The 27950-nt window shown below is 48.2% G+C and overlaps 2 protein-coding genes across 2 annotated transcripts in view; one reads left to right on the top strand and one right to left on the bottom strand.

The window, feature by feature from the left end:
* Window positions 1-10822, top strand: part of SETD5 (SET domain containing 5) — a 103049-nt gene extending 92227 nt beyond the window's left edge. Inside the window, exons 29-31 of the transcript XR_011075682.1 lie at window positions 4916-4995; window positions 8922-9069; window positions 10780-10822. The gene's annotated coding sequence lies outside the window, so the exon portion shown is untranslated. The remainder of the gene's footprint in view (window positions 1-4915; window positions 4996-8921; window positions 9070-10779) is intronic.
* LHFPL4 (LHFPL tetraspan subfamily member 4) lies at window positions 682-27414 on the bottom strand. Its single transcript, XM_068558186.1, has 3 exons — window positions 26989-27414; window positions 6314-6550; window positions 682-2932 (listed from the first exon to the last, which is right to left on the bottom strand). Exons 1-3 carry the CDS (start codon window positions 27392-27394, stop codon window positions 2832-2834), a joined length of 744 nt encoding a protein of 247 aa, XP_068414287.1. The 5' UTR covers window positions 27395-27414; the 3' UTR covers window positions 682-2831.
* Between the last annotated feature and the right edge of the window lie 536 nt (window positions 27415-27950).

Below are 27950 nucleotides of genomic sequence, written 5' to 3'. Positions count from 1 at the left end.
CTGGGGTCTCTGGTGGAAACATCTGTTTCCCACTCTGCTCCCACCTCTGCTAAAGCTTCAGGGACAGGGCTTTGGTTTGGTACCCACTCCAGCCTCTTTCCCTTCCCTAAGGCACCCTGGTGTTCCTTCAGCCCCACCAACACTCCCCTCCTAACCCCAAGCTCCTGGGTGCGTCTCCCACTGCCCCACAGCAGCTGGCTGGGTGGATGGTAACAGGGAATCACTGTCCAACCACCCCAAGGGGAACCACCCTCCCTTTCTCTACCACTAACCCACTCCAGTGGCGCGAACCTGCTCAGCAGTCACCTAGACGGTTCCCTTGATGTGGCGCCTCTACCCCAATGGGGTGGGGCGTGGCTGCCTGGGCCCCGCCTCCGCCTCTGAGGAGGTAGGTCCTAACCTTCCCACCAGCAGCCCACAGGGGTCTGCGGCCCCCGTGGGTGGTAGGCTCTCCCCTCGCACAGTGGGCACGCAACAGCTGCTCCCCTTTCCTCCGAGTCCTGTCCCCTCTATCCTCCTCTCCTTCCCCTTCCTTTCTCCCCCTGCACCTGGCCTCCAACAGCTCACCTCTCCCTTTGCCTCCTTCCCATCCCTATTCCTTCCTCGTCTCTGGCCACCTCTCCTCCCACCTCCAGGTTCTCTATCCATCACGCCTCCCTCTCTGATCACTTTCTCCACTTCTGTACCCTCTAAATCCACCCCACCCCCCATCGCTCGGTCTCCCTCCCTCCTTCTCTCCCTGTCTCTGCACCTCCTTCTTCTCTTTCTCCCATCTGTCTTCTCCCCATTTCTTTTTTTTTTTTATGGCCGCACCACGTGGCATGTGGTATCTTAGTTCCCCGACGAGGGATGGAACCCGCACCCCCTGCATTGGAAGCGCGGAGTCTTGACCACTGGCCCGCCAGGGAAGTCCCCTTCCTCCCATTTCTAATCCCTTGCTCCTGGTCCCTCCCCCTGATGCCCTCCAACATTGGGCTTTGGTTTGGATCTTGGAGGAACTCACTTCTGCCACCCCACTCCCCACCTTCACGAGGCTCCCCTCACCCTCCCACTCAGCACGGGACCCTGGTGGGAGCAGGGGAGAGGGGAGCACAGTGCAGGGACCAGAGCACAAGGGGCAGGTATCTGCCCAGGAGGAGGGAGTAGAGAGGGCGGGGGGGCAGGACTTAGTAAGTTCCAGGTTTCAGGAACCCTCCCAGGCCCCAGCATGTGACTCCAGTTAGGGTCCAGATGGGGGACTCAGGCAGAGGATTTCTAGGGTCTGTCTTGGAAACTCTGTCAGGTCCAGGTCCTATGGAAATGAACACAAGGCTGAAAATACATGGCACTCGCTGCTTTCCTCCCTCGGGCTGAGGCCGACATGACATGGAGACCACACGCTTCCCCACTGAGCCTGCAGGGGCCTCATGCCCCCCCACCACAATAGGCCAGGCAGCCAGTACCTGGAGACAGAAGTAGGCACACGAGATGAAGCCAACCGGCCGCCAAAATGGGGGCTGGAAGGGGCTGTCCAAGCCCCAAGCCAGATGGCTCTACCACCGGGTCCCCAAGGCAGTGAGGGGAGCTCAGAAACACCTGCAGTCTCCTTCCTGTGCTCCCTGCAGGAGGGGAGATGTCCCCACGGTGGGAGGAGAGGGGGAGAGAAGACTCTTCATCTGCCCCCCACACACCTACACGCGCGCGCACACACACACACACACACACACACACTCATGCCTCGGCTCCAAGCGTGCCCACCAGGTTGCAGACCCTGGGCAAACCGCAAGGCGAGAGGTGGGCAGGGAGGAGGAAGAGGTTGGGAGAGGGTTACGAGGCCTGGGGATGGGGACAGGGGGTACCCTGTTCAGAGGTGACCTGCAAGTTCAAGTTATGCAGAAAGGTATCAAAGAGGCAAGACAGTCTCTGCCCTTGGCAGAAGGGGGTGGGGGGACAGCACGAGAAGGGGCAGAGGGGCGACACATCCCCTAATTCCCTACTCATGGGCGCCTCTCCCCAACCCTGACAACAGGGCCAAGAAGTCTATGCTGTACAAAACAGGCCGGGGTCAAGGGTCCAGTCACTGGTGAGCCATCCGAGCAGGGAGGAGGCCAGGCCAGCCCCAGAGCTACTTCCAGCCCCAGCTGCAGAGGCCAAGCGCCATCAAGACAGGAGTCCAAGCGCTGCCTCCAGAGCTTGCCTGTCTTGGCTCAGAGTCCACGTGGACAGGGCCCCAGCCAGCATCTGACCAGAAGGCCCTGTGCTTTCTCCCTCGGTGCAGCTCAGACTCCTTTGGGAGAGCTGGGACCAGGCTGGAGCAGGAGCAGAGAGGCCCCAGGGAGGCCGGTGGTGCCTGGAGCTCTGTGACGAGATGATGGAACCATCATCGGCCAAACAAAAAAGATAGGAAAGAGTCCAGTGTGCTGCCCTGGAGCAGTGTCTTGGATAAGTTTCTGCAGGAGGCGGGGACCAGAGGAGGCGAGGATAGAGCCAGGCAGCAGCCCTCCAGACTGAGGGAGCCTGGTGGGGGAGCCACGGCATCTCCTTCCCCTGAAGGCTCTGCAGGGCCCTGGCCAGGCTGGAGGGGAAGAGGAGGCCAGGGACTGGGGGCCGTCTCCCTTAGGTCAGTTGAGGGAGGTGCAGACCCAGACCCTCCCAGGCTCTGCAGGGCCTCTCCCCTCCCTCAGGCTGCATCCCAGCCCCAGCCTCTCTTCAAAGCCCGGAGCTCGCAGGCAGGTAGCAGGTGAGGTCAGTCCAAGATCGGGGTCTTCCCTCAGAGCGTGAATGGAGGGATGAGAGGGCAGGAGACAGGACAAGCTGAGGGCAGGTCAATTCCTGGGCTGTGATCCCGGCCTTCAGGGTCCCTGTGAGTGAGCGACGGGACAGGGGAGGACTCCCCATCCAGAGACATCACCCCCTGGCCGCAACACAGAGCTTACTGTAGAGCCCACAAAATCTAAGAGAGAGAGAGAGAATTGGAGAAAGTCAGAGGCCGCCCGGCACTGGGACTCCGTCAGCCACTCCTCAGGGCAAAGCTGGGCAGAGGGGTGGGCTGCCCAGGTTCTGAAATGCAGCCAGCCCTGACTAGCTGGAAGGCCTTGAGCCAGCCATTCAACCTCTCTGAGCCCCAATTTCCTCATCTGTAAAATGAACATAATAGCCTACTTCTTCACAGAGTGATTCTGAGGGGTTAAAAAGATGTAAATAATGCCAGCCGAGGGCTTTGCACAGTGTCTGGCACATAGTAAATAGTGGAAATGACACCAACATATAGCTTACTTTTCTTCCAGAGGTCTTTGGCTCAGAACTGAATGGTGAGGCTCACTGACCTTGAGCTCCCAGTGAGGGAAGGAAATCCCCAGATGCTGAAGGAAGGCAAACTGGGGCTCCCTTATGTCACTTTTAACACTGAGCTGTTAGGGCGCTTTGGGGAGGAAGGAGAGGACGCTGAGTGGGCCAACCTCACACCAGTCACAACCCCAAACCTCTTCGGAAAGGCCACGTGGCTGTCTTAGTCTTGCACTTCTGGAAGCTGCCACCAGAGGGCAGGCTCCGACCTCACACCAAGACCATAGCAACCACCAGGTGCCAGTGTCTCCAGGGACAGGAGCCTCAGAGAAGGACAGCTTAGCAGCCCAGGAGGGCCCTGAAAAGGGGACTGGCAGCAGGGAAGAGCCTGGCCTTTGGACTTGGACCTCAAATCCTGGCTCCACCACTTAGGTAACCTTGGGCAAGTTACTGGACCTCTCCAGACCTCGGCTTTCTCATTTATGAAATGGTGGTCATGATGCCTGCCTGATGGGGAGCTGTGAGGAGTGACAGCTTTCACTGAGCATTCACCACTGCCCCGTTACAGGCACAACCTTTCTTCCTTGCAGGACAGCCCTGTTAGGTGGTACCATTCTCACCACCCTCGTTTTTTGTTTTTTTGTTTTTCCTTTATTTTTCTTCCAGTTTTATTGAGATATAATTGACGTACAGTACTACAGAAGTTGGAGGTGTAGAGCAGAATGACTTGACTTATATTTTGTGAAAGTATTAGCAAACACTTTTTTTCTAATTTAAGAAACACTTTATATAGCAGTTGGTAACCTCCATTTAAAACACGTTAAATTTACCAAACATAACATTACCTGAAATGGGCTGTGAAACCCTCAATATTATTTGGTGCTCTGAAACTTTTTACATAAACCACAGTTGGGAGAGTGCTGATTCATGAGACAAATTCTGCTCTTTTCTTCTTTCTCTTACTCCACTGTCACCTCCAAGACATGTTAGACTGGAGGCTGAGCCCTCCCTGCCACGGGGAGGCAGAGGAGGAGGCCTCATGGAGAACATGGATTGCGACAAGGGTCGGCAATAGATGCCTCTAAAATGTGAAACACCTGACTTGGATTAGGAGGTTTCTCAGGAGGATGAAAGGAAAGGGTTGTTCTGAAGCTGGAGCACCTCTCCCCATCCCTTGTCCCATCTTATGATGACAGTTCTGAGGGGTTGTTCTGGAATGTGCATAGATGGTGGGGACTGGGGGACAGTGCAGGCCTGGACAGGGCTCAGGTGGGGTGAGTCAGGTAGAGTCTGGGTGTCAGTGCTTAGCACTGGGTCAGGTGTCCTTCCGGTCATCTGGTGTGCCTGTTTGTATCCAAGTCCAGTTGTACTGGGAAGAGGATGGAGACTATGGACCACTCCATAGATCAGGTCTCTGAATATCCTCGGGGGATAAGAAGGACGTGAGTCTTACTTTTTTTTTTTTTTCACCACCCTCATTTTAGGTAGTGCAGGAAACTGAGGCTCAAAGAGGTGAATTCATTTCTTAGCTCAACCTGCTTCCAACACAGACAACCTGCCTTCACAGTCCAAGGGTATTCACACCACAATACTAGAGTAACTCCTGCCAAATGAGATAATAACCCTCACTATCATTATCCCCATTTTACAGATAAGAGACTCCAAGAGATGAATGCAATTAAAGGAAAGTGATGAACATACACCCAGCGCACGCTAAGAGCTCAAGGAAGGGTGAGACTACGAAATCCGATTTCCCATGGCAGAACACGGGCACCCAGACAGACAGGGTGTCTCCCCTTTCTCTAGGGGCAGCATGGGCCCCTGGGTCAGAGGACTGACCTTCCTTTAGAGAGCAATCTGGAATTAGCATTACAATTGTGAGCGCGCAATTCCACTTCTGGAAAGACACCAAGAAAACAGAAGGCAAAGACAAAGATGGTCATTGTAGCATTGCCAGTAATAGTAAAAACCTGGGAACCTCCCTAACAGCCCCTACAAGGAGAACAGTTAAGAAACTATAATTCCTTCATCTTATGTAATGCTAGGCATTGGATAAAAAGGACAAGATCGTTCTTCACAAAATGATAAAGATCTTTAAGACGTGCTCTAGAGTTGAGCACAAAAAGCAATCTGAGGAGGGATTTGTTTTGGACGATGCCTCTCCTATATTAGCACGTAACACTACCATATATTTCACAAAGGGACATACGTAGATACATAGATAAGCATCTGATAACAGTGGTTATCCCTGAGACTCTGGCCTTAGATGTCAATTTTTTATTTATTGTGTATTAATGTTACCTGATACATACGAAAGTTTGTGTACTATACTAGGTATAAAGCATACTGCACCAAACATCTGTGGGCTCACCATGCAAGTACTTAACTCGCCAATAGTTTGTACACACCCACCTGTCCCCCACCTCATGTCCTTGCTTCCCTGCTTCCATCCCAGCTACAGAGAACCACCATGATACCTTTTGTATTGATCATTTCTTTGCTTTTTTAAAAAACATGCAATATTACCATATATATGTATATTTAAACTGTATTTAGCATAGTGTTACTTAGTTTGTTAACTCAAAAAAATTATCTCACTGTCATCTTCTGGAATTCTATTTTTTCCCCTCTCTCTCAATATTATGTTTCCAGGATGTATCCATTCATTCCGTTACATATAACACGTTCATTCATTTCCACAGTTGTAAACAATTCTGTGATGTGAATGTATCACCATATATTTATCCATCCTCCTGTCAATGGCCATTTAGGTGGTTTTTAGTGTTTGCTATTTTGAAACTGCGGCCAAGAGCATTCATGTACATTTTTCCTGGGTTTATATTCATGGGAGGGTTTGCTGGGTCAGGCGTGCAAATGTTCGGATTTGAGGGATAACCTCCAACTGTCTCCCACGCAGTCGGCCTCTCTATAAGGTTTCCAACTTGTGCTTCACTTGACTTTGAAGGTGCCCCGCCTGGCGGGGCCGGCCTCACCCACCTCTGCACCCCACGACCGCCAGCTGCCCACCCGGAAGCGCGCGCCCGCTCACCTTTGTTCTCCTGCTTGAGCTCCTCCTGCAGCAGGTCCGTTTGCCGGTTGCCCAGCACGAAGGCAAGGAAGGAGAGGATGAGGGCGTTGAGGATGCCGATGATGGCCAGGATGTACGCCCAGCGCACCGAACAGTCCCCCAGGGAGTACTTCCCGGTCTTGGCCCCGCACATGTCCCGGATCGTCTCGGCGTCCCAGCCGTCGGGGAAGATCATGCAGCCCAGCACAAGGCACAGAGCTGAGGAGGCGCCAGACCGAGCCCACCGCCAGGGTCAGGAAGGAAGAGAGAAGGGGAAGATTACTTCCCAGAGCCTGAGGACCACCAGGAGGCCCCCTGAGCCTGGGACCCGCCCCCCCCGCACCGCCCATCAACCCAAGAGCTTGTGAACCACCTCCTGTGGATCCAGAAACTCTAAACCCTGGGAGGGCCTCATGCCTTGGGGAGCAGAAACTTTCCAAAACACAATGCCATCGCCTGCCCCCATCAAATCAACTCCTCCTCCAGGAAGCCTTCCTGGAAATTGGAGAAAATAGCAAACCAGGGTCACCTCCTTCAGCTCCCTTTAGCATCTTGGCCATGCTTACCCTCTCCCATCCTCACCATTCTTTATTGTTTATTTTTGTCATTTACTCAACAAATTTTTATTGAGAGCCATTTTCCGGGCTCAGTAGGCCACCTCCAGCTGTGACCTTCCCCTCCTGGCAGTGAGAGTTTTTGATTATGTCTACTGGCTTTATGTTGCCCTTTTTAGTGCCTGACAGTCCGCCAGCGACTGGGTTACTGTGTCTGAGACCTGAGGTCACCACAAGGCTCAGGTTGGGGCAGAGGGGCCCTTGACCCCTGGCAGGCCCACAGGTGCTTAACCTGGGTTTTAGATGACAGTGATGACAAAGTGGGAGTGGCAGTCAGTTCTGCCCACTGTCTAGGAGGCACATCTCGTTGCCAGGGTGGGGAGGGGGACACCCGGCTTTGCCATCTCTTTCCCTCATCTACCGTACGAGGAAGTGCTCCCCACGGCACAGACTCTTCCCTGCCTCGAGTTCTGCCTCCTCTGGCCTCACCCTGACCTTCTAACAGGACAGTCCTTCCGCACTCCCCTAGGGTGCGCTCCTTATACTGACACAGGGCGCCCCTGACAGCACTGTGATCTCATACACACAAACACACACACACACACACACACACACACACACACGTTGGAGCAGGACTTCCTCCCCTCTCCAACGCGCTCGCCTTCTCCAAGACAATTCTTAGCTCGAGTGAAAGACACCTCTAATAAATGGCTGGGGAAAAGAGCTCGTGGCAAAGGGAATGGCAAATGCAAAAAAGCCCTGAGGCAAGAATGAGCTTGGTGAGTTAAAGAATTCAACAAGTTTGAAGATGCCCTTTAGATACCCAAATGGAGAAGGAAACTCAGGGAGAAATCAGGGCTGGAGATATAAATGTGGGCGCTGTGGGCATGTAAATCCCTGGGACTGGACGTTATGGAAACTGAAGAGAAGGCCCAGGACTGAGCCCAGGGGCGCTCTAGCAATTACGGGGTGGGAAGAGAGGAGGAGCCTACGGAGAGGGCTTGACCCAGCCACCTTCCCATATTTCCCTAACACTTTTCAGGACCCTCCAGGACCCTGGAGAGGGGAGGAGGGTCAAATGCCAGGGATAGAGGAGTGGGAGACGAGGCGCCTAAGTCCTTCACATCCGCAGGGTCCTTTGAGGGGTGGGGGGGGGCTGCACTCCCACCTCCCCATCCTCAGCCCTGAATCTCTAGCTTGAGGCAGGGGTGAGGAAAGAGCCTGGGAGGGGCAAAACCCACCCAGTCCCTCCTTCTCCTCTCCCGGGTACAGTGTTTCCTCTCCTGCCCAGAGCATCCCCGTCACCATGGAAACCGCGGCAGTATCCTGCAGGTGGTCCTCCTCCCTCTGCAAGCTCAGCGTTCAAAGAGGTTTTCTCCCAGGGCTCTGCGCCTGCACGTTCTCTCTGTCTCGCTGCCTCATCACTTACGTGTCTCTCTAGTCGTGTGTCTCCATTCCTTTCTCTTCTCCACCCTTTTCATCTTTTTTTGCCTCTCTCTTCACACCCCTCCCCCTCTCTCTCCACACCCCTCCCCCTCTCTCTCCACACCCCTCCCCCTCTCTCTCCACACCCCTCCCCCTCTCTCTCCAGCTAGTCTATACAGTGCTCAATCCTCAGTCTTAACCCTCCCTCTTCCCTTTTCTCCTTAGATCTCAGCATTTGACATTCATTCAACACCCCTCCTCTTCTCTCTGCCTTTTCTTGCTTCTCTTCCTTCTCTTTATCTATCCCCTCGCCCTTTCCTCTCTCTGCCTCTCCCTTCATATATTCCACAAATAAATTCTGAGTGTCTTCTATGTGTCAGGCACTGTGCAGGGTGCTGGGGACACTGCCAATCATGGTTTCTTGTCCTCAGGAGCGGAGGTGTGTGGAGACGAATCAAATCAAATCAACACAGAAATAGAATATTTATACATGTCAGGGAGTGACGGGAAGGAGACCCAGGATGACAGGGCACTCAGAGAAGGCGTGGGGGGGCGTGTGGGACCTCTCTCTCCATCTCTCACTCACTCTCTCTGCCTCCTTTACTCTGCAGTGTTTTAGGTGGTGGCTATGGGGCCCCAGAGGCTGCTCTGGGAACGGCAAACACCCAGAAGTAAAGCAAGTGGAGAAAAGCCAATCAGACAGGTTTCCTGAGACCTGGGGCAGGAGAGGAAGAGACCTCTAGGGACAGCACAGACCAGGTAGGTGATCAAGAGGCTCAACGATCAGGAGGTGGAATAACTAGAGACCAGGCAGCCTTCAGCATCCCCATGTGCTGGATGAGGAAACCACGGCTGAGGTCTTTGGAGTCCAAGTTCAAGTCTCTTTTGGAAATAATGAGGTGGCTGAAGAGCCACCTGCTATAAGGCATAGACACAGGTGCAGGGTGGGGTAAGTGGGGTGCATTGTGGGATGTACAGCATCACCCCTGGCCTCTACCCACCACCCATAGTCATAGTAATAAAAAAAAAAAGTCTCAAGACACTGTCAAATGTCCCCTTGGGGGCAAAGCTGTCACTGGTTGAGAACCGCTGGTCTAGGGGAAGGGGCCCTCGGATGGGGCACCGATATCCAGTCACCCTAGAGTCAACTGACTTCCCAAGCAGCCAGGAGGTGTTGGACAAATTTAAGATTAATAACATTACTGTTATTAATAATATGATAACAATAACAAATAGTATTGGGTGCTTAACTATGTGCCAGGGTGTGAAGCCCCTAACATGCGTGATCTCATTTAATCCTATAACAAATCTGAGGCTCAGAGGAACTAAGTAGTATCGTATCCATGTCACACAGCTAGTAAGTGGCGGGTTCTGTATTCAAACCCAGACAGGTCTTTACTTAATGTTTCTCTCTGAATAGACTCACTTTTTGTTTTGGCCGTGCCACGCGGCTTGTGGGATCTTAGTTCCCCAACCAACCAGGGACTGAACCCAGGCCCTCAGCAGTAGAAGCTCCGAGTCCCAACCACTGGACCGCCAGGGAATTCCATAGACTCACTTTTTAACTGAGAGGCATTTACTTTAAAAGTAAGCTTTATATCACTATCAAAGAAAAGGAAACCAGGATCATTGACCATAGATAGAAGTCAACTATAAACATAAGTATAGTAAAACCAAAACATTGTTCTTAGGTTCTAGCTGGATACTTTTACCTTCAAATGATCTGAGCCATCTCAGAGCACCTTAAAAAGGAAGGAAATTCTGACACATGCTACAACGTGGAGGAATCTTGAGGACATTATGCTAAATTATATGAGCCAGTCACAAAAGGTCAAATATTGTATGATTCCACTTATATGAGGAACCAAGAGCAGTCAGATTCCTAGAGGCGGAAAGTAGAATACTGGTTGTCAGGGGCTGGGGGCGGGGCATGGGGAGTTAGTGTTTAATGGGGACAGAGTTCTGCATGTGAAAAGAGTTGTGAGGACAGATGGTGAGGCTGGTTGCACAACAGTGTGAATGTTCTTAATGATGGCACAGAACTGGACATCTAAGAATGGGTAAAATGGTAAATTTTACGTTATGTGTATTTTACCAAAAAAAAAAAAAAAAAAGAGAGAGAAAGAGGAAGGAAGGGAGTGAGGGAGGAAGGGGAACACAGAAAATGACACGACGTATTTTCCTCATGGATGTGTATGTAAATGCACACAAATACTACTCCCCTACTAAACTATACTGAGGAAGATTTAATGATACAGAAAATACTTATGATATGTTAGGTTTCAAAAGGATGTGAAAAATAATGTACAATATAATTTCATTTTGGGAAGAAATACTTACATAGTTATAGCAAATAGTTATATAAAATTTACCACATCAGGTACTATGCTATGTATTTTACACACATTACTTCATTTAATCCCCACAACACTCTGTGGAATAGGTACTATTATTATCTTCTTTTTACAGTTGAGGACACAGAGGCACAGAGATGTCATCCAAGTTATCCAAGGTCACACAGCTGGTAAGTTACAGAACCAGGATTTGGACCCAGATAGTCTGGCTCCAGAGCCTGCTCATAACCAGTACTCTATACTGTTACGACTGCAGACCAACAGTTAAGTTGACTGCTTCTGGGAGAGTGAGATTATGTGTGTAATCTTGGTCATCTATATTCTCCAATTTTTGTACAAAGAACAATGATAATTTTACAAAGCTGTAAAAGTCCTAGAAAAGGTGAAAAAGAGAAGCAGTATAGCACAGAATGCACGGATGGCTGCTTGTATCCTGTATCTTCTATGAGTCCCTACCTCACATTTAGGAAGGTTTTTCTAGAAAGAACCAGGCTGATTTGGGGGCTGAGAGAAGCCCGGAGAAGGACCTGTGGCGGCACCGCGACCACAGCTTTCCAAGGAAGAGCCTCCCCAGGCCCGGTGTGCTAGGGGGCTGTAGGGAGACAGCCACACACACACACCCTAAGAAGGAGGTTGTCCTCACGTCCCTCGCACCAGCTCTGTCCTGCCCCCCAGGGCAGGGGCTTATTGTACAAGGGAGACCAGACCTCTCCTAACAGTCAACCCCGCCCGCTGGATTTGAAGATCCAGGCCCAATCTTAGTGCTTCCATCAGCTGGGGAGCTCGGAGGGGACGGGACTCTCGTGCCTGGGCTCCCTACACCCCATCCAGCACCCAGATTACGGGGACACCCTGACTCCTCCACTTCCCTCACCCCCAATCCAGTCCACTTGCAAGGCCGACTGGCTTGACCTCCAAAAAATATCTCGGACTGACCTCTTTTCTCCATCTCCACTGCCACCATCTGTCCAAGCTGCCATGATCTCCCTCCTGGAAGACCGCAGTGGCCTCCTAACTAGCTTCTCTGCTCTCATCCTTGCCCCATCATCTGTTCTCCACTCAGCATCCAGAGTGAGCTGCCAAAAGCAGGTGGTGCCACTCCCCTGCTCAACACCCTTCAAAAGCTTCCCACTACGCTCAGGATAAACCCTGATGCCTGGTCCTGGCCTGTGTGACCCACAGGCTCACCCCACTTTCCCCCAAGCCATTCGGCCTCTCGATCCGTACACTCCAGCCACCCTGGGCCTCCCTTCTAACCCTAACAACATTTCTAGTTCAGCCCCCCTGGAGGGCTTGGCACTCACTGTTCCCCCTCCCTGGGACACCTCCTCCAAGCCATTCAGTCCCCGGCTGGTGGTTCCTGATCTTGAGGAGACTACTGTTTAGTAGGGGGACTGTTAGGAACACACATAATTGTATCCGTTGTCACAGATGCTGTTATGGAGAGATGGGACACCCATCGCTTTGTGTGGTAATTATTTGGGAACAGTATTTACTCCACCACCCCTGGGCCCAGCCTGCATGGAGCCCACACACAGCCTCCTGACAACCTTTGAATCCGCTGCATCCCCCGCTACCCTGGCTCGGCTCTGCCACACTCATCTCAAGGGCTCAGTCAGATCCCTCCTGCCGCTCTCCCCGCAACCTGTCTCACTCCTCCAGTCTGGCCCAGGCCCATCCAGGTGGCTCCATCCCTTCCCCGTCCCTCTGGCTCCTCCAGGCAGCCGTCCTTTCTCAAGGCTGTTCTTCTCAGTTTCTCTGTTGCTAATTTGAGCAGCTGCTCTGGCGCCTCTCTCCAAGCCGCCTTTTCTGGCTCCTCCTCCACCTGCATCTTAAAGGTTGGTGTTTTGAGGCTGTCTCCTCCTTTCCCTCTACACGCTCTCCCCGGGCAATTTCACCCACACTCAGACTGACATCTAACATCTCCAGCTGAGACCTATTTCCTCGGTTCGAGGCCAGAATAGCCAACAGCTGGTCAGAGCCCTCCCCCTGTGGGTCTCATAGGGACCGCAAATTCAGCATTTCCCAGACTGAGCGGATCTCCCTGCTGTGTCCTTTGGGAATGTCATTCCAAGACCACATCGTTCAACGAGAGGACCTTGAGTCATCTGCAAGGCCTGCCTGTCCTCACTCCGCCCCACACACACACACCTCCTGGGCGCCTAAATAGGTCTCCAGTTTTCTCCTCCTCCCGTCCCCCGGCCTCAGCCCCTCTCACCTGGACCACTGCCACTGCTTTCCCCCCAGGCTCCTGGTCTCCCATCAGGCCTCCATCAGTCCTTTCCCTGCAGCAACTGCCCAAGTCATCTTTCTTTTCTTTTTTTAAAATTTATTTATTTTTGGCTGCACTGGGTCTTCGTTGCTGCTCGCAGGCTTTCTCTAGTTGCGGCGAGCGGGGGCTACTCTTCGTTGCGGTGCGCGGGCTTCTCATTGCGGTGGCTTCTTTTGTTGCAGAGCACGGACTCTAGGCATGCGGGCTTCAGTAGTTGTGGCACGTGGGCTCAGTAGTTGCGGCTCGCGGGCTCTAGAGCGCAGCCTCAGTAGTTGTGGCGCACGGGCTTAGTTGCTCCGTGGCATGTGGGATCGTCCCAGACCAGGGCTCCAACCCATGTCCCCTGAATTGGCAGGCGGATTCTTAACCACTGGAACACCAGGGAAGTCCCCAAGTCATCTTTCTAAACCCACATCTGGCCCTGGTCATTCCCATGCCTATAAGTAATTGCCCATAACCTAAGAATAAGACCCCAAACTCCAAGGCCCAACTTTCAGAGCTCCCCTGCTTTTCCAGGTGTGTTTCCCTGTTCTCCCCACTTTTCAACCTTTCCTCCCTGGTTTGTAGCACAGAACATGGAATGTTGGAACCAAAGGGTTATGACGAAAGTCACACGACAGCTAATAACAATTGCTATTTGGCAAATTGGGTTTCCTTTGTGCCAGGGTGTGTACACACATTCTCAATCAATCCTTTAACAGCCCCATGAGCTAGTTACTAACTATTACAGTCCCCATTTTATAGAGGAGGAAACTTAGAGTCAGAAATTGTATAACCTTCCAAAGGACACTTAGTTGGTAATGCCACACTCAGGATTCAAATTTAGGTTGGCTGACTGATGAATATGCTGCCTCCAAAGGAGCGGGTGGTGGAGCTAGGACTTAAATCAGAGCTTATCATTCAGGGACCTCCCTGGCAGTCCAGTGGTTAAGACTCCACGCTCCCAATGTAGGGAGCACAGGTTCGATCCCTAGTCAGGGAACTAAGATCCCATATGCTGCACTGCACGGCCAAAAAAAAAAAAAAAAAGAGCTCATCATTCATTCATTCAATAGACACTTATTAAGCACCTACTATGTGCCAGCCCAGACTCCTGATCCAGGGCTCTCCTTATGCCATTAAATGGCTCTGGGATAAAAGGTTGATAATGATGAATAACATGAAATGGAATGAAAAGAATAAGACAAAAATAAGAGGCTGTCAGAATAAGAATAGTTCAGCCCTCATCCTCTTGACACCTCCAGCCCATCCTCTCTACCAACAACCAGATCTATGATTCCCCCCCTGCTCAAAACACTCCAAGGCCGTTCTAGGTATTATACTACACTCAGGAGCCATATAGGAGGGAACTGAGGATTTGCTTGTGTTGAGAAAAAACAAATTTCACCATGGGGAAAACATCCATAGACAAAGTCAAAAGATAAGCTGGGAGACAATATTTGTAACATATCACAAAGAGCTAACTTTTTTAATTTATAAAGAGTTCTTACAAATCAAAGAGGAAAAATACCATTAGCTTGGTAGAAAAATATTTCTGAACTGACAGTTTACAGAAAACATACAGGTACACCTTGGAGATATTGCGGGTGCAGTTCCAGACCTCCACAATAAAGCAAATATCACAATAAAGCGAGTCATACAAATTTTTTTTTGGTTTCCCAGTGCATATAAAAGTTATGTTTACACTATACTGTAGTCTATTAAGTGTGCAATAGCATTATGTCTAAAAAAATGTACAAACTTAATTTTAAAATACTTTATAGCTAAAACAATGCCAAAACAACTACAAAGATCACTGATCACAGATCACCCATAACAAATATAACAATGAAAAAGTATGAAATATTGTGAGAATTACCAAAATGTGACACAGAGACACAAAGGGTAGCAAATGCTATTTGGAAAAATGGCACCGATAGACTTGCTCAACACAGGGTTGCCACAAACCTTCAATTTGTTTAAAAAAAAAAAAAAAGGCGATATCTGTGAGGTGTACTAAAGTAAATTGCAATAACATGAGGTCGGCCTGTATATATAAAAGATGCTCGACCTCATTCATAAAAGAAAGACAAATTACTACCATAAGAGAGTACTTTTTGCCCATCAGTTTGGCAAAAATAAAATATTTGATAACACAGTTGGCAAGAATGCGGGGAAACAGGTACCCTCATACGTTGTTGCTGGAAGTGTAACTTTGCGTAACTTGCACGGAGGAGACTATGACTGGATCTGTCAAAGCTGTAAACGTAAAGACCATTTAATCCAGCAATTCCACTCTAGGTCTTTATTTTATCCTTATACTTACATATGTATCAAATTATTTATAGACAACGTTATCCACTGAAATACTGTGATAGCAAGATATTGTAAATAACTTAAATATTGATTACGTAAAAGATGACACATCCACACAAAAGTATATTATGCAGCTCTTAAGAAAAAAGGAGCTCTCTGTACACTGATCTGGAACAATCTCCAAGATGTGTTGTTGAATTTAAAAAGCAAGACAAACCAAGTGTTTAGTATGCTACCATTTGTGGTGGTTTATAAATATGTCCACAACTTTTTAAATATACTTCCTTTCGAGAGGAGGAGCTGAATTCTCCTCCCCTTGAATGTGGGCTGGATTTAGTAACCCACTTCTAACAATAGAGTGTGGCAGAAGTGGTCTGTGATATCTGAGATTAGAACATAAAAGGCATTTGCTACGACAAAGGAGGCAAGAATGTACAATGGAGAAAAGACAGTCTCTTCAGCAAGGGGTGCTGGGAAAGCTGGACCACTGCATGTAAGTTAATGACATTAGAACACTCCCTCACAGCATACACAAAAATAAACTCAAAATGGCTTAAAGACCTATACATAAGACACGACACCATAAAACTCTTAGAAGAGAACATAGGTAAAAGGTTCTCTGACATAAATCATAGCAATATTTTCTTAGATCAGTCTCCCAAGGCAAAAGAAACCATCAACAGAATGAAAAGACAACCTACAGAATGGGAGAAAATATTTGCAAACCATGTAACTGACGAGGGGTTAATATCCATAATATGTAAACAGCTCATACAACTCAATAGCAAAGGAACCAAATAATCCAATTTTAAAATGGGCGGAATACCTAAATAGACATTTCTCTGAAAAAAGACATACAGATGGCCAATAGGCACATGAAAAGATGCTCAACATCACTAATTATTAGAGAAATGCAAATCAAAACTACAATGAGGTACCACCTCACACTGGTCAGAACGGCCATCATTAAAAAGTCCACAAATAACGAATGCTGGAGAGGGTGTGGAGAAAAGGGAACCCTCCTACACTGTTGGTGGGAATGTAAATTGTTGCAGCCACTATGGAGAACAGTACAGAGGTTCCTTAAAAGAGAAAAAATAGAGCCACCATATGATCCAGCAATTCCACTCCTGGGCATATATCCAGAAAAGATGAAAAAGATGTGGTATATATATACAATGGAATATTACTCAGCCATAAAAAAAGAATGAAATATTGCCATTTGCAGCAACATAGATGGACCTAGAGAATATCACACAAAGTGAAGGAAGTCAGACAGAGAAAGACAAATATTATATGATATCACTTACATGTGGAATCTAAAAATAATACAAATGAATCTATATACAAAACAGAAACAGACTCACAACTAGAAAACCAATTTATGGTTACCAAAGGGGAAAGGGAGGGGGGGAGAGGGATAAATTAGGAGTATGGGATTAACAGATACAAACTACTACAATACATAAAATAGATAAGCAACAAGGATTTACTGTATAACACAGGAAACTATATTCAATATCTTGTAATAACCTATAATGGAAAATAATCTGAGAAATATATGTATGTAACTCATTTTGTTGTACATGTGAAATTAACACAATATTGTAAATCAACTATACTTCAATTAAAAAAAAAAAAGGCAGTGGGATGGCCAAAACAATCGTGAACAAGAACAAAGTTGGAGGACTCACACTTCCTGATTTGAAAACTCACTACAAAGCAACAGTAATCAAGACAGACTGTTACTGGCATAAGGATAGACATACAGATCAATGGAACAGAAGTGAGAGTCCAGAAATTAACCCATGGTCAATTGATTTTTGGCAAGGGTGCCAAGACCATTCAGTTGAGAAAGAACACTGTTTTCAATAAACGGTGCGGGGACAACTGGAGAGCCACATTCAAAAGAACGAAGTTGAACCCTTACTTTACACCATATACAAAAATTAACTCAAATGGATGAGAGCCCTAAGTGTAAAAACTAAAACTATAAAACCCTTAGAAGAAAACAGAGGTAAATTTTTGTAACCTTGGGTTTGGCAATGGATTCTTAGAAATGACATCAAAAGCACAAGCAACAACAACAACAACAAAAAGATAAACTGGACTTTGTATAAATTTAAAACTTTTGTGCTTCAAAGAGCACCATCAAGAAAGTGAAAAGACAGCCACAGAATGGAAGAAAATATTTGCAAATCATATATCTGATGAGGGACTTATAACAAGAGTATAAAGAACTCTTACAACTCAATAGTAAAAAGAAACATAACCCAATTTTTAAATGGGCAAAGGGGAAGAGAATGAGGGGAGGAAAGAAATAGGTGAGAGAGATTAAAAGGTACAAACTTCCAGTTGCAAAATAAATGAGTCATGGTTATGAAATGTACAGTGTAGGGAGTATAGTCAATAAATATATATTATGTTTATATGGTAACATACAGTAACTAGACTCATCCTGGTGATCATTTTGAAATACATAGAAATATCAAATCACTATGTTGTATGATAGGAACTAACATAGTGTTGTAGGTCAATTATACTTCAAAAAAAAAAAAACCACAGAAAAAGAGAACAGACTTGTGGTTACCAGAGGTGGGGGTAGGAGGAGAGGCAACTGGATGAAGGTGGTCAAAAGGTACAAACTTCCAGTTATAAGGTAAATAAGTGCTAGGGATGTCACGTACAGCATGAAAAATATAATTACCACCGCTGTATGTTATATATGAAAGCTGTTAAGAGAGTAAATCCTGAGAGTTCTCATCACACACAAAAATTTTCTATTTTTTAAATTTTGTATCTATATAAGATGATGGATGTTCACTAAGCCAAATTATGCTGTACACCTGAAACTTATACAGTGCTGTATGTCAACTGTATCTCAATAAAACTGGAAGGAAAAAAATGGGCAAAGGATCTGAATAGGTGTTTCTCCAAAGAAGGTATATAAATGGCCAACAAGCGCATGAAAAGATGCTTAACACCACTAATCATTAGGGAAATGGAAATCAAAACCACAAGTTACCAGTTCACACCCAGTAGGATGGCTGTAATCCAAAAGTCAGATAATAACATAAGTGTTGGTGAGGATATGACTAAGCACCTTCACACACTGCTGGTGGGAAAGTAAAATGGTACTGCCACTTTGGAATACAATCTGGCAGTTCTTCAAAACGTAGAGTTGCCACCTGAGCCAGCAACTAGACTCTCAGGAATATATCCAAGGGAAATGAAAACATGTGTCCACACAAAAACTTGTACACAAGTGTTCAAGCAACATTATTCATAACAGCCAAAAGGTGGAGACAATCCAAATGTCCATCAGCTAATGACTGGATAAACAAAACGTGGTATATCCATACAATGGAATATTATTCAGCTGTAAAAAGGAATGAAGTATTGACCCATGCTGCAACATGGATGAACCTTGAAAACATTATGCTAAGTGAAAGATGCCAATCACAAAGACCACATATTATATGATTCCATTTATACAAAATGTCCAGAACAGGCTTAATAGACAGAAAGTAGATTAATGGCTGCTTGGAGGACGGAAAAGATGGGCATGGTAGGCTTAAGGGGAGATAGCTAAAGGATAGATATAAGGCGTCTTGAGGTTATGTGAATATCTTAAAATTGATTGTGGTAATGGTTACACAACGCTGTAAATATACTAAAAACCACTGAATTGTACACTTTATATGTGTGAATTGTGTGGCATATGACTTAAATCCAATAAAGCTATTACCAAAGAAGGGGGGTTGGGCATCATACCTTCTTATTTCTCTCTCTCAGAGCACTCATTCTGAGGTCTCCTCCAGCCGACCCCAGCTAAGGGCTAAGGTCTTGGGTGCAACTTCATGAGACACCTCAAGCCAGAACTAGCCATCTAAGCACTCCCAAATTCCTGTGACTCACAGAAACAGGGATAATAAATGCTTGTTGCTTTCAGCCACTAAGTTTTGGGGTAATTTGCTATGCAGCAATAGATAACTAATATACCATTTATTTTTTTAAAAATATAGTTTGCATTTGCTTGTATATTTATGGGATTTCTTGGAAAGGATACTCAAGAAATGGTAAAAATGGTTGCCCCTGGGAGGAGACTTCCGGGAGGATCACTGAGAAATGAGGGCAGGGAGGAGACTTACATCTGATTAAACACCGTTTTAGCTTTTGAATTTTGTTTCATGTGCATGTATTAACTTTTCCAAAAAGTAAATGGAAGTCTGGAAAAATTTTTAAAGATTAAAAAAAAAAAGTCAACAACTATCTGCTGCTTATAGATAAAGTCTAAACTCCTGACCATGGCTTAGAAGGCATCCGCACTCCAGCCCCCGTCCACCTTCCCAGTCTCAGCTCTCACCTCCCCTTGTGCTACCTGTTTGTGGTGCCCAAAACACACCAGGCTACTTCCCTCCTCCACACCTTCAATCATACTGCCTCTTCTGCCTGGTTCGCCTTCTCATCCTTTAAGACTCAGCTCAAATGCTGTTACTTTTTTGGAAGACTTCTCTGGCTGTCCTTAATGTGTCAGAAGTGTGTGCCCCCAAGATACCCTTGCATGATTCAATCATTTCATGTGTCACCCCATAGTGTGATCATCCAACTTCTTTCCTGCCTCTCCCGTTAGACTATGAGCTTCCTGGGAGCGAGGACTCTTACTCAGGATTCCCTGAGCCTCGCATAGCCTGACACACAGAGGAGGCTGTCAGTAAAGGACTGACGTGAGAAAGAAAGGAAGGGAATAGGGGGAGAAGGAGCAAAGCAAAAAATGAAAGAAGGGAGGGAGGGAAGGAAGGAAGGGAGAATTGGGGGAGCAAGAAAACGAGGGAGGGAACAAGAGTGGGAGGAAAGAAATTCCCCCAGTGTGCTCAGCAGTATCACCACATACAACAAAGACTCACTGGATGAATAAAATCCCAAACCAAGTCTGAGACATAACCCAGGGAAGTGGGGAGGGATGTGGACGCATATTCTAAGCTGTAGTGACACTGCTGCTCCTACCTCAGAGACCCCTGATGATTTAGGACACACACCTGGAAGGCAGGAAGATGCTCATCTCTGGCTCACCAACCAGCCCCTGCTGCCACCTCCACCATCAGTCTCCCCAGCTCCCACTCCATCCCACACGTGCTGTTTGCCACAGTGATTCTAGCACTGGGCAGCGCCTGACACATAGTAGGCTCTCGACACTGAATAAATGTGGTCAGAATCACCTCCCTTCCGTGGGTAGAGGAGTCTCACTTTGTGAGCATGGACTTGTCTCTTCTCTGGGACTCAGTTTTTTCATCTGTACAACGAGGGAGTTGAGCCAGCTGATTGGTAAGACCCTTCCCAGCTGACAGTCTATGGCATCTTAAGGCCTTTGATCATCTCAGCAAGTCCAAAGTCTTTCACCTGAATAGCAAGGACCCCTCACAAGCTGCTCTTCACTCAGACTATGTCACAAGAATAACAGTGACCATTTACTGATTGCTCACTATATACCAGGAACCACACTCAGCATTTCAGCCACATGGTTTCATTTCTTTCTTTCCATGACCTCTGAAGTAGGTACAATAATCACCTCCATTTTACAGACACGGGAACTGAGGCTCAGAGAGGAAACCCACTTACCCAAGGGACACAGCTGGGAAGTGGCAAAGTGGGAATTCTAAGTCCTCCACCACTTCCCCACACTGCCCCCTCGGACCCTCGACCAGGCTTCCAGTCTGAGTCTCTACTCCAGCCAGCAACCTCCCTTTGGCTAACCTCACTCAGCCCACAGGTAAACAATGAGTACATACACCTGACAGTTGTAACTCGTGATCTGTGTATTCACGTCCTGTGCTCCAATTCAGGGGTAAAAACAGGTTCTGGATCCATTTAGACTCATGTGAAGTTTCAGCTCCTCCTTTCACTAGACGTGTGACCTTTGGGCAAGTCATTTTAACAGAAGAACAGTAAATGATATAACGAATGTGGAAGTGTCTAGCACCCCAAAGATGGGAAAGACCAGGTAGAGAGTAGCAGAGATATGCTGAGAAGCCTTGAAAAACTGACCCCTGGGACTTCCCTGGTGGCGCAGTGGTTAAGAATCCGCCTGCCAATGCAGAGGACACGGGTTCGAGCCCTGGTCCGGGAAGATCCCACATGCCGCGGAGCAACTAAGCCCGTGCGCCACAACTACTGAGCCCGCATGCCACAACTACTGAAGCCCGTGCGCCTAGAGCCCGTGCTCCGCAACAAGAGAAGCCACCGCAATGAGAAGCCTGTGCACCGCAACGAAGAGTAGCCCCCGCTCGCCACAACTAGCGGAAGCCCACACACAGCAACAAAGACCAAACACAGCCAAAAATAAATAAATTAATTAATTCTTTTAGAAAAGAAAAGCTGACCCCTAACTCCACAAAGAGCCACCTGAGTCTCCCAGCCTCTCTACTTAGCGTTCGACTCTTCAGGCAAATTCATCCTGTCTCTATTCCCATCCTGAATGTTCCTTTATAAATCCTTCATAAATCCTTGGGCTTTCTAGTTAGACAGACTGAGTTACAATTCTGGCTCCACCACTTACCCCCTGTATGACCTTGGACAAATGACTCTTTCCTTTCAGAGGCTCAGTGTTCTCATCTATGAAATATTCATAGTGGTACCTACCCCATAGGATTGTTGTGAGGATTCAATGACAGTATGCATGTGGTCAAGCATATAGTAAAGGCTCAGAAAATGTTAACTATTTTTTCCTGATTATTAACAGTGGTAGTAGCTTCGAACTGCCTGCTGATTAAATCCAAATTTTTTGACTCAGTACTCAGAGCCTTGCACACTGTAGCCCCGTCATTCCTTCCTGGCCTCTTTCGCTGCCGCTCCCCTACATGGATGCCACGCTCAAGCCAGATGTGGCTTTCTCCCCTCTGTGTCTCTCCCTCCATGATCTTCCTCTCCATTCAGAATGCTCTCTCACAACTCACACCTGTCCACACCCAGCCCCACTCAAGCTTCACCTCCCAGCTAAGGCGGTATCCTCCTCAATTGCCCTGGGCTTGCACAGCACCTAAAGCTGAGCACGTATCAGTGCTCAGACTGTCCAGGATGAGGCCTCTGTCTGCACTTGTCTAACCCACAGTAGCCCTCTTCCAGTGGTCACACCTGATTTCCCTTTGTGGGAATTTATCTTTCTCCCCTATCAGTTCATGTGTCCCAGGAATGGGTACGTGGCCAAGACCTTAGACAAAGTCACACTGATTAATTAAGAGGTAGACACTTGACCAAAGCTAGACAATCAGAATCAGCCCTGGAACCTTTGCTGGAACCATTGAATAAAAGCTGTTTGTTTTTTCCACAGGCATTGCTAAGCTGAAGGAATGTAAATTCAGAGCTGCTGGTAGCCTTACTTATCACCTTCAAGAGAGAAGTGAACTTAAAAGTGAGCCAACACAGAGGAACCAGGAAATGGAGATTGACTGATTTTTTTTTTTTAATATTTATTTATTTATTTGGCTGCACTGGCACTCGGGGTATTCGTTGCTGCATGCAAACTCTTAGTTGCACCATGTGGGATCTAGTTCCTGACCAGGGATCAAACCCAGGCCCCCTGCATAGGGTGTGCGGAGTCTTAGCCACTGGACCACCAGGGAAGTCCCAAGAGATTGACTTTTTTTTGGAGTATAATTGCTTTACAATGTTGTGTTAGTTTCTGCTGTATAACAAAGTGAATCAGCTATATGTATACATATATTCCCATATCCCCTCCCTCTTGCATCTCCCTCCCACCCTCCCTATCCCACCCCCTAGGTGGTCACACAGCACTGAGCTGATCTCCCTGTGCGATGCAGCTGCTTCCCACTAGCTATCTATTTTACATTTGGTAGTGTATATATGTCCATGCTACTGAGAGACTGATTTTTAATGACGTTCTTTGAGCACCTGGATCCATCCGTGCCTGAAGTCAGTCCTCCTGACTTTTAATGTATGTGAGCCAAGAACACTACCCTCTTTACCTTATTTTAATTTACTTAAGTCAGCTTGAGTTGCGTTTCTGTCATTTTTCACTGAAAGATTGCTGACCAATATAGCGATTCAGCTAGGTGGTAAGCTTCCTGAGAGCAGGGATTGCCCACATGCTGTGTGGCACGGCCAAAAAAACAGTGTGAGTAAATGTTCACTTGAACAAGAACCATACAACAGGCATTCTCTTTTTTTTTTTTTTTCTGTCTGCACTGCATGGCATGCAGGATCTTAGTTCCCCAACCAGGGATCAAACCTGTGCCCCCTGCAGTGGAAGCACAGAGTCTTAACCAGTGGACTGCCAGGGAAGTCCCTCTAATTCTTATCTGATACAAACAAGGCCCTCTGCTTCTCTGCAGTTTCTCTGAGGATGACTGACTTCTCACTTTCTGAGTGGAATGATCTTGGTGAAAGAGTTATTCTAGGAACCCCACAGGCCTGAAAGAGATACCTTAAATCTACTAATGTGACTGATTAGTTCCCCACTGTACAGATGAGAAAACTGAGATTTAAGCTAAAAAGTGGTTGCTTAACACTACATGGTGAGTCACAGGCAGAATTAACTAAGACAACCCTCCCCCACCAGCGCAATCCCATGACTTGTAGTCTAGTGCTCTGGCCTCTGCCCCTTTTTTAAAAATAAATTTATTTATTTTTATTTATTTATTTTTGGCTGCGTTGGATCTTTGTTGCTGCGCTTGGACTTTCTCTAGTTGCAGTGAGCAGGGGCTACTCTTCATTGCGGTTCGCAGGCTTCTTATTGAAGTGGCTTCTCTTGTTGCGAAGCACGGGCCCCAAGCGTGCAGGCTTCAGTAGTTGTGGCACATGGGCTCAGTAGTTGTGGCGCACGGGTTTAGTTGCTCCGCGGCATGTGGGATCTTCCCAGACCAGGGCTCGAACCCGTGTCCCCTGCATTGGCAGGCGGATTCTTAACCACTGGGCCACCAGGGAAGCCCCTGACCTCTGCCCTTTATTAAGCAAAGTAAGTCAGTCACTTACCCAGAGCTCAGAAATCTCTAAGTAAAATACAATGAACTGCTCAACTCTGATAATTGCCCTCAGAGGTGGGGCGAAACACAAGGGAAAGAGCGCTGGACGAGGAGTCATGACTAGTTCACTCTATTACTGGCTGTGTGACTTTGGGTAAGACCTTCACGTCTCCAGGCTCAGTTTCCTCTCTCTATAATGGGGATGGAGGAAGGCAGGGTTTGAAGGAGCTGATTTCTAAGATCCCTGAAATCCTATATTTACATGGGGGTTGTTGGATAGTTCATCAAATCCCCAAGATTAAACCCACATGGATTACAGAGAATTGGATGGATTACAGAGAATTGGAAGGCCAAGAGGTCAGCAATCCATCTGCAGACTACAAATTAAGGTTCAGGAAATGGGAGTTCCAGCTGAGCATATATTCTTTCCGGCTCGCCTTTTAAGAGTAGAATGGAAATCACCTTCTGGGTACGGATAAATATGGAGGTGCAACCCACATCCTACAATTCTCCTTTCTCACTTTCTCCAAAATCTTAAAAGACCTCCATCTAAGTCAGTTGGAGCAAGCCCACTAGAATGTCCACACTGAATAAAGGCTGCCTTCTGCAAGGTAGTCCTTTTGGGAGTTTGAACAATTCTTCCAACGGGCCAGAAATTCCTCCCAGCATTTGTAACAGTCCTCTTGGGGAAGCAAAGCAGCCTCATGATTTTGCCTTCACACCTTGGCTTTCATCTCAAGTGACAATTCTCAATTTGATCACCCATTGTGTTTTCTTTTTTTTAATTTTTTAAATTAATTTATTTATTTGGTTGTGCTGGGTCTTAGTTGCGGCAGGCAGGCTCCTTAGTTGCGGCTGGTGCGCTGCTTAGTTGTGGCATGCGACCTCTTAGTTGCGGCACGCATGTGGGATCTAGTTCCCTGACCAGGGATTGAACCCGGGTCCCTTGCATCAGGAGCGTGGAGTCTTAATCACTGTGCCACCAGGGAACTCCCATCCATTGTGTTTTCTACACTTGGCCATTTCCAAAAATCATAGTCCTCCTTTAAAAAATGGAGGTTTGGGATTTCCCTGGTGGCACAGTGGTTAAGAATCCACCTGCCAATGAGGGGGACACGGGTTCGATCCCTGGTCCGGGAAGATCCCACATGCCGCGGAGCAACTAAGCCTGTGCGCCACAACTACTGAGCCTGCACTCTAGAGCCTGCCAGCCACAACTACTGAGCCCGCGTGCCACAACTACTGAAGCCCACGCGCCTAGAGCCCGTGCTCCACAACGAGAGAAGCCACCGCAATGAGAAGTCCACGCACCGCAACGAAGAGTAGCCCCCGCTCACCGCAACTAGAGAAAGCCCGCGCGCAGCAACGAAGACCCAATGCAGCCAAAAATAAATAATTTAATTTAAAAAAAAAATAGAGGTTCCCCCTCAAGGACGATGTTCAAGAGTATACACCCCACAATCCAAACACAATTTCCTACAATGTTTTGAGGAGTGGAACCGTCAGCAAGTGACAGAACAGCTTCTTCAGGAGGTCTCTTTTGAAGGGGCTGACACTTGTTGAATATCCTGAGGTGCTTATTTTTAAAAACCATCTCTGCTGCATGATCATTACATTTTCCCTTCTCTTTCTCAACCCTGGAAGGCTCTAAACTTTTTCCTTCACCAGCCTTCATCGGCCCTCCTCCTCCATCCCTGCCATCCCCTGGCCCAACTGTCCTCAGCCCAACTCTCTTCTCTGCCTGCAATTAGGCAAATGCCCAAGTCGCTGAATCTTCAAAATCTATCTTCGATTGAAAGGTAGGCAGTGATGGGGGACTCTAATGGATCCTGGAAAGCTGTCTCAGCAGTTCTTACTCCCAAAAGGCCCTTCTCTGGTTTTTAGGGCAAGGTGTATGTCTTAGCCAAACGTTTCAGAGGCTCCCAGAGACTCATTCCCACTAGGCATGGCACCAGAACCCTTCCTGCCTTGGTGGGGGTGGGAGGCTGGAGATCTGCTCTCCAGAGGCCCATGTTGCCAGGTGTTGTCAATCACCTACACTTCAAACATTGGACAGACACTACAGACAGCCTTCTCTTACCACCACCCTCCATCTTTTCCCAACTTTATAGTTTATAAATTACTCTTTCATGAGTTCTTGGACTCTTCTCCACTGTTTTACAGATGAGGAAACTGAGCCTCAGAGAAGTAAAGTGAAACATCCAAATTGATAACGTTAGCAAGTTAAAGGTCACTGTCAGATCTCTTGATTCCCCATCTCATTTTTTTGTTTGTTTTTAATTTTTTAGGCAGCGCCGTGTGGCATGTGGGATCTTAGTTCCCCTACCAGGGATCAAACCCGTGCCCCCTGCATTGGGAGCGCAGAATCTTAACCACTGGACCACCAGGGAAGCCCCTCATGCTTTTTTCAATGCAACAGAAATTGCTCACACCTAGAGTAACTCCTCATTCAGATAGTTATTTCCCCTAAGAGCCAAGGGTCTCTTTCTCAGAGACCCTCAGAAACTCAGACATAATGCTCACCCATCAATAAACGCAATCTGCCCACATCCAAGCACACAGACCTATAGACCCAGTTCTAAGGCTCTGCCCTCTGCCCCAAGGTGTCTCTCTCATAGAATCCCCTCCCCAGTGGCTGCTTAGTAAAGTCAGCGAAGGAGGTGTGTCTTTAGACAGAGGAGCAGAATCTGTCTCTGACTCCTCCAAGAAGGGGTCCTGGAAGGAAGAAGCCCCTTCCTCAGCGTCTGTTCTAGGAGTCCCACCCCCGCCCCTCCCCTACCTGCCAAGAGCTGCATCCAGGCGCAGATCTTGTAGACCGTGGCCGTGTTGCAGAAGAAGAAAAGAGCAAAGCAGGTGATGCAGCCGAGGATCAGCACCATGGAGAGCAGCACGAAGAAGGCGGCCGCCTTGAAGGCGCCGGACGGGATAGTGCTGAAGTCGGTGAACGAGCCGCGGCAGGTGAGCTCGCGGCCCGCCAGCCCGCTGCCCACACAGTAGTGGAAGAGGCCGAAGTAGCCAGGCTTGGGGGTGCTCACGCTGTCGCCCACCCAGTAGGGCTGGATGAAGACCACCACGTTGATGATGGCGAAGCAGATGGTGAAGATGGCCCATAGCACACCGATGGCCCGCGAATTCCGCATGTAGTGCTCGTGGTAGAGCTTGGAGGCCTCCTGCGAGGGCAGCATGGTGCCCGGGGGCGGGGCCGGCGGCGGCTTGCGGGGGCCGCCGGCCCGGGACCGACCGCCGGGCTGCCGGGCGGGAGCTGGGGACGCACGCGAGAAGCGACCCTGAGCCAAGGAACCCGCGAGGGCGGGGCCTGAGGCGGAGCTGAGGGGACCCGGGGGCTGGTATGGAGGAGCTAGGAGGGGGTCATGAGAGTACTGGGAAGGTGTCAGGGTAGGGGGAGACTGGCAAAGATCTCCAATTCGGAGACATAGGAAGAGGCCATGTGAAAGTTGGGGGGCTGGGATGAGGGAGCTGGAAGGAGCATAGGAGAGCTGGAGGCGGGGCGCTAGAAAGTGGTTACGGTGGCGTTGGGGAGGGGGCTTGGGGGCTGGTACCGGCGAAGTAAGAGGGGACCGTGGGGAGATGGAATGGAGGCTGGAGACCGGCAGCGGAGAATTAGCAGCGGGGTTTTACAGGGAGCTCGGAAGGGAATCTGGGGGCTGGTGTTCGGGGTAAAAGGAGGTCTGGTATTGGGTGTCTAGAAAGGGGCTGTGGAGAGGCGGGTGGGCGCTTCTA

Source organism: Eschrichtius robustus, chromosome 12, assembly GCF_028021215.1.
Source record: "Eschrichtius robustus isolate mEscRob2 chromosome 12, mEscRob2.pri, whole genome shotgun sequence".
In the NCBI taxonomy this organism is placed as follows: Eukaryota; Metazoa; Chordata; class Mammalia; order Artiodactyla; family Eschrichtiidae; genus Eschrichtius; species Eschrichtius robustus.
This window is presented reverse-complemented; position numbering and strand designations above follow the sequence as displayed.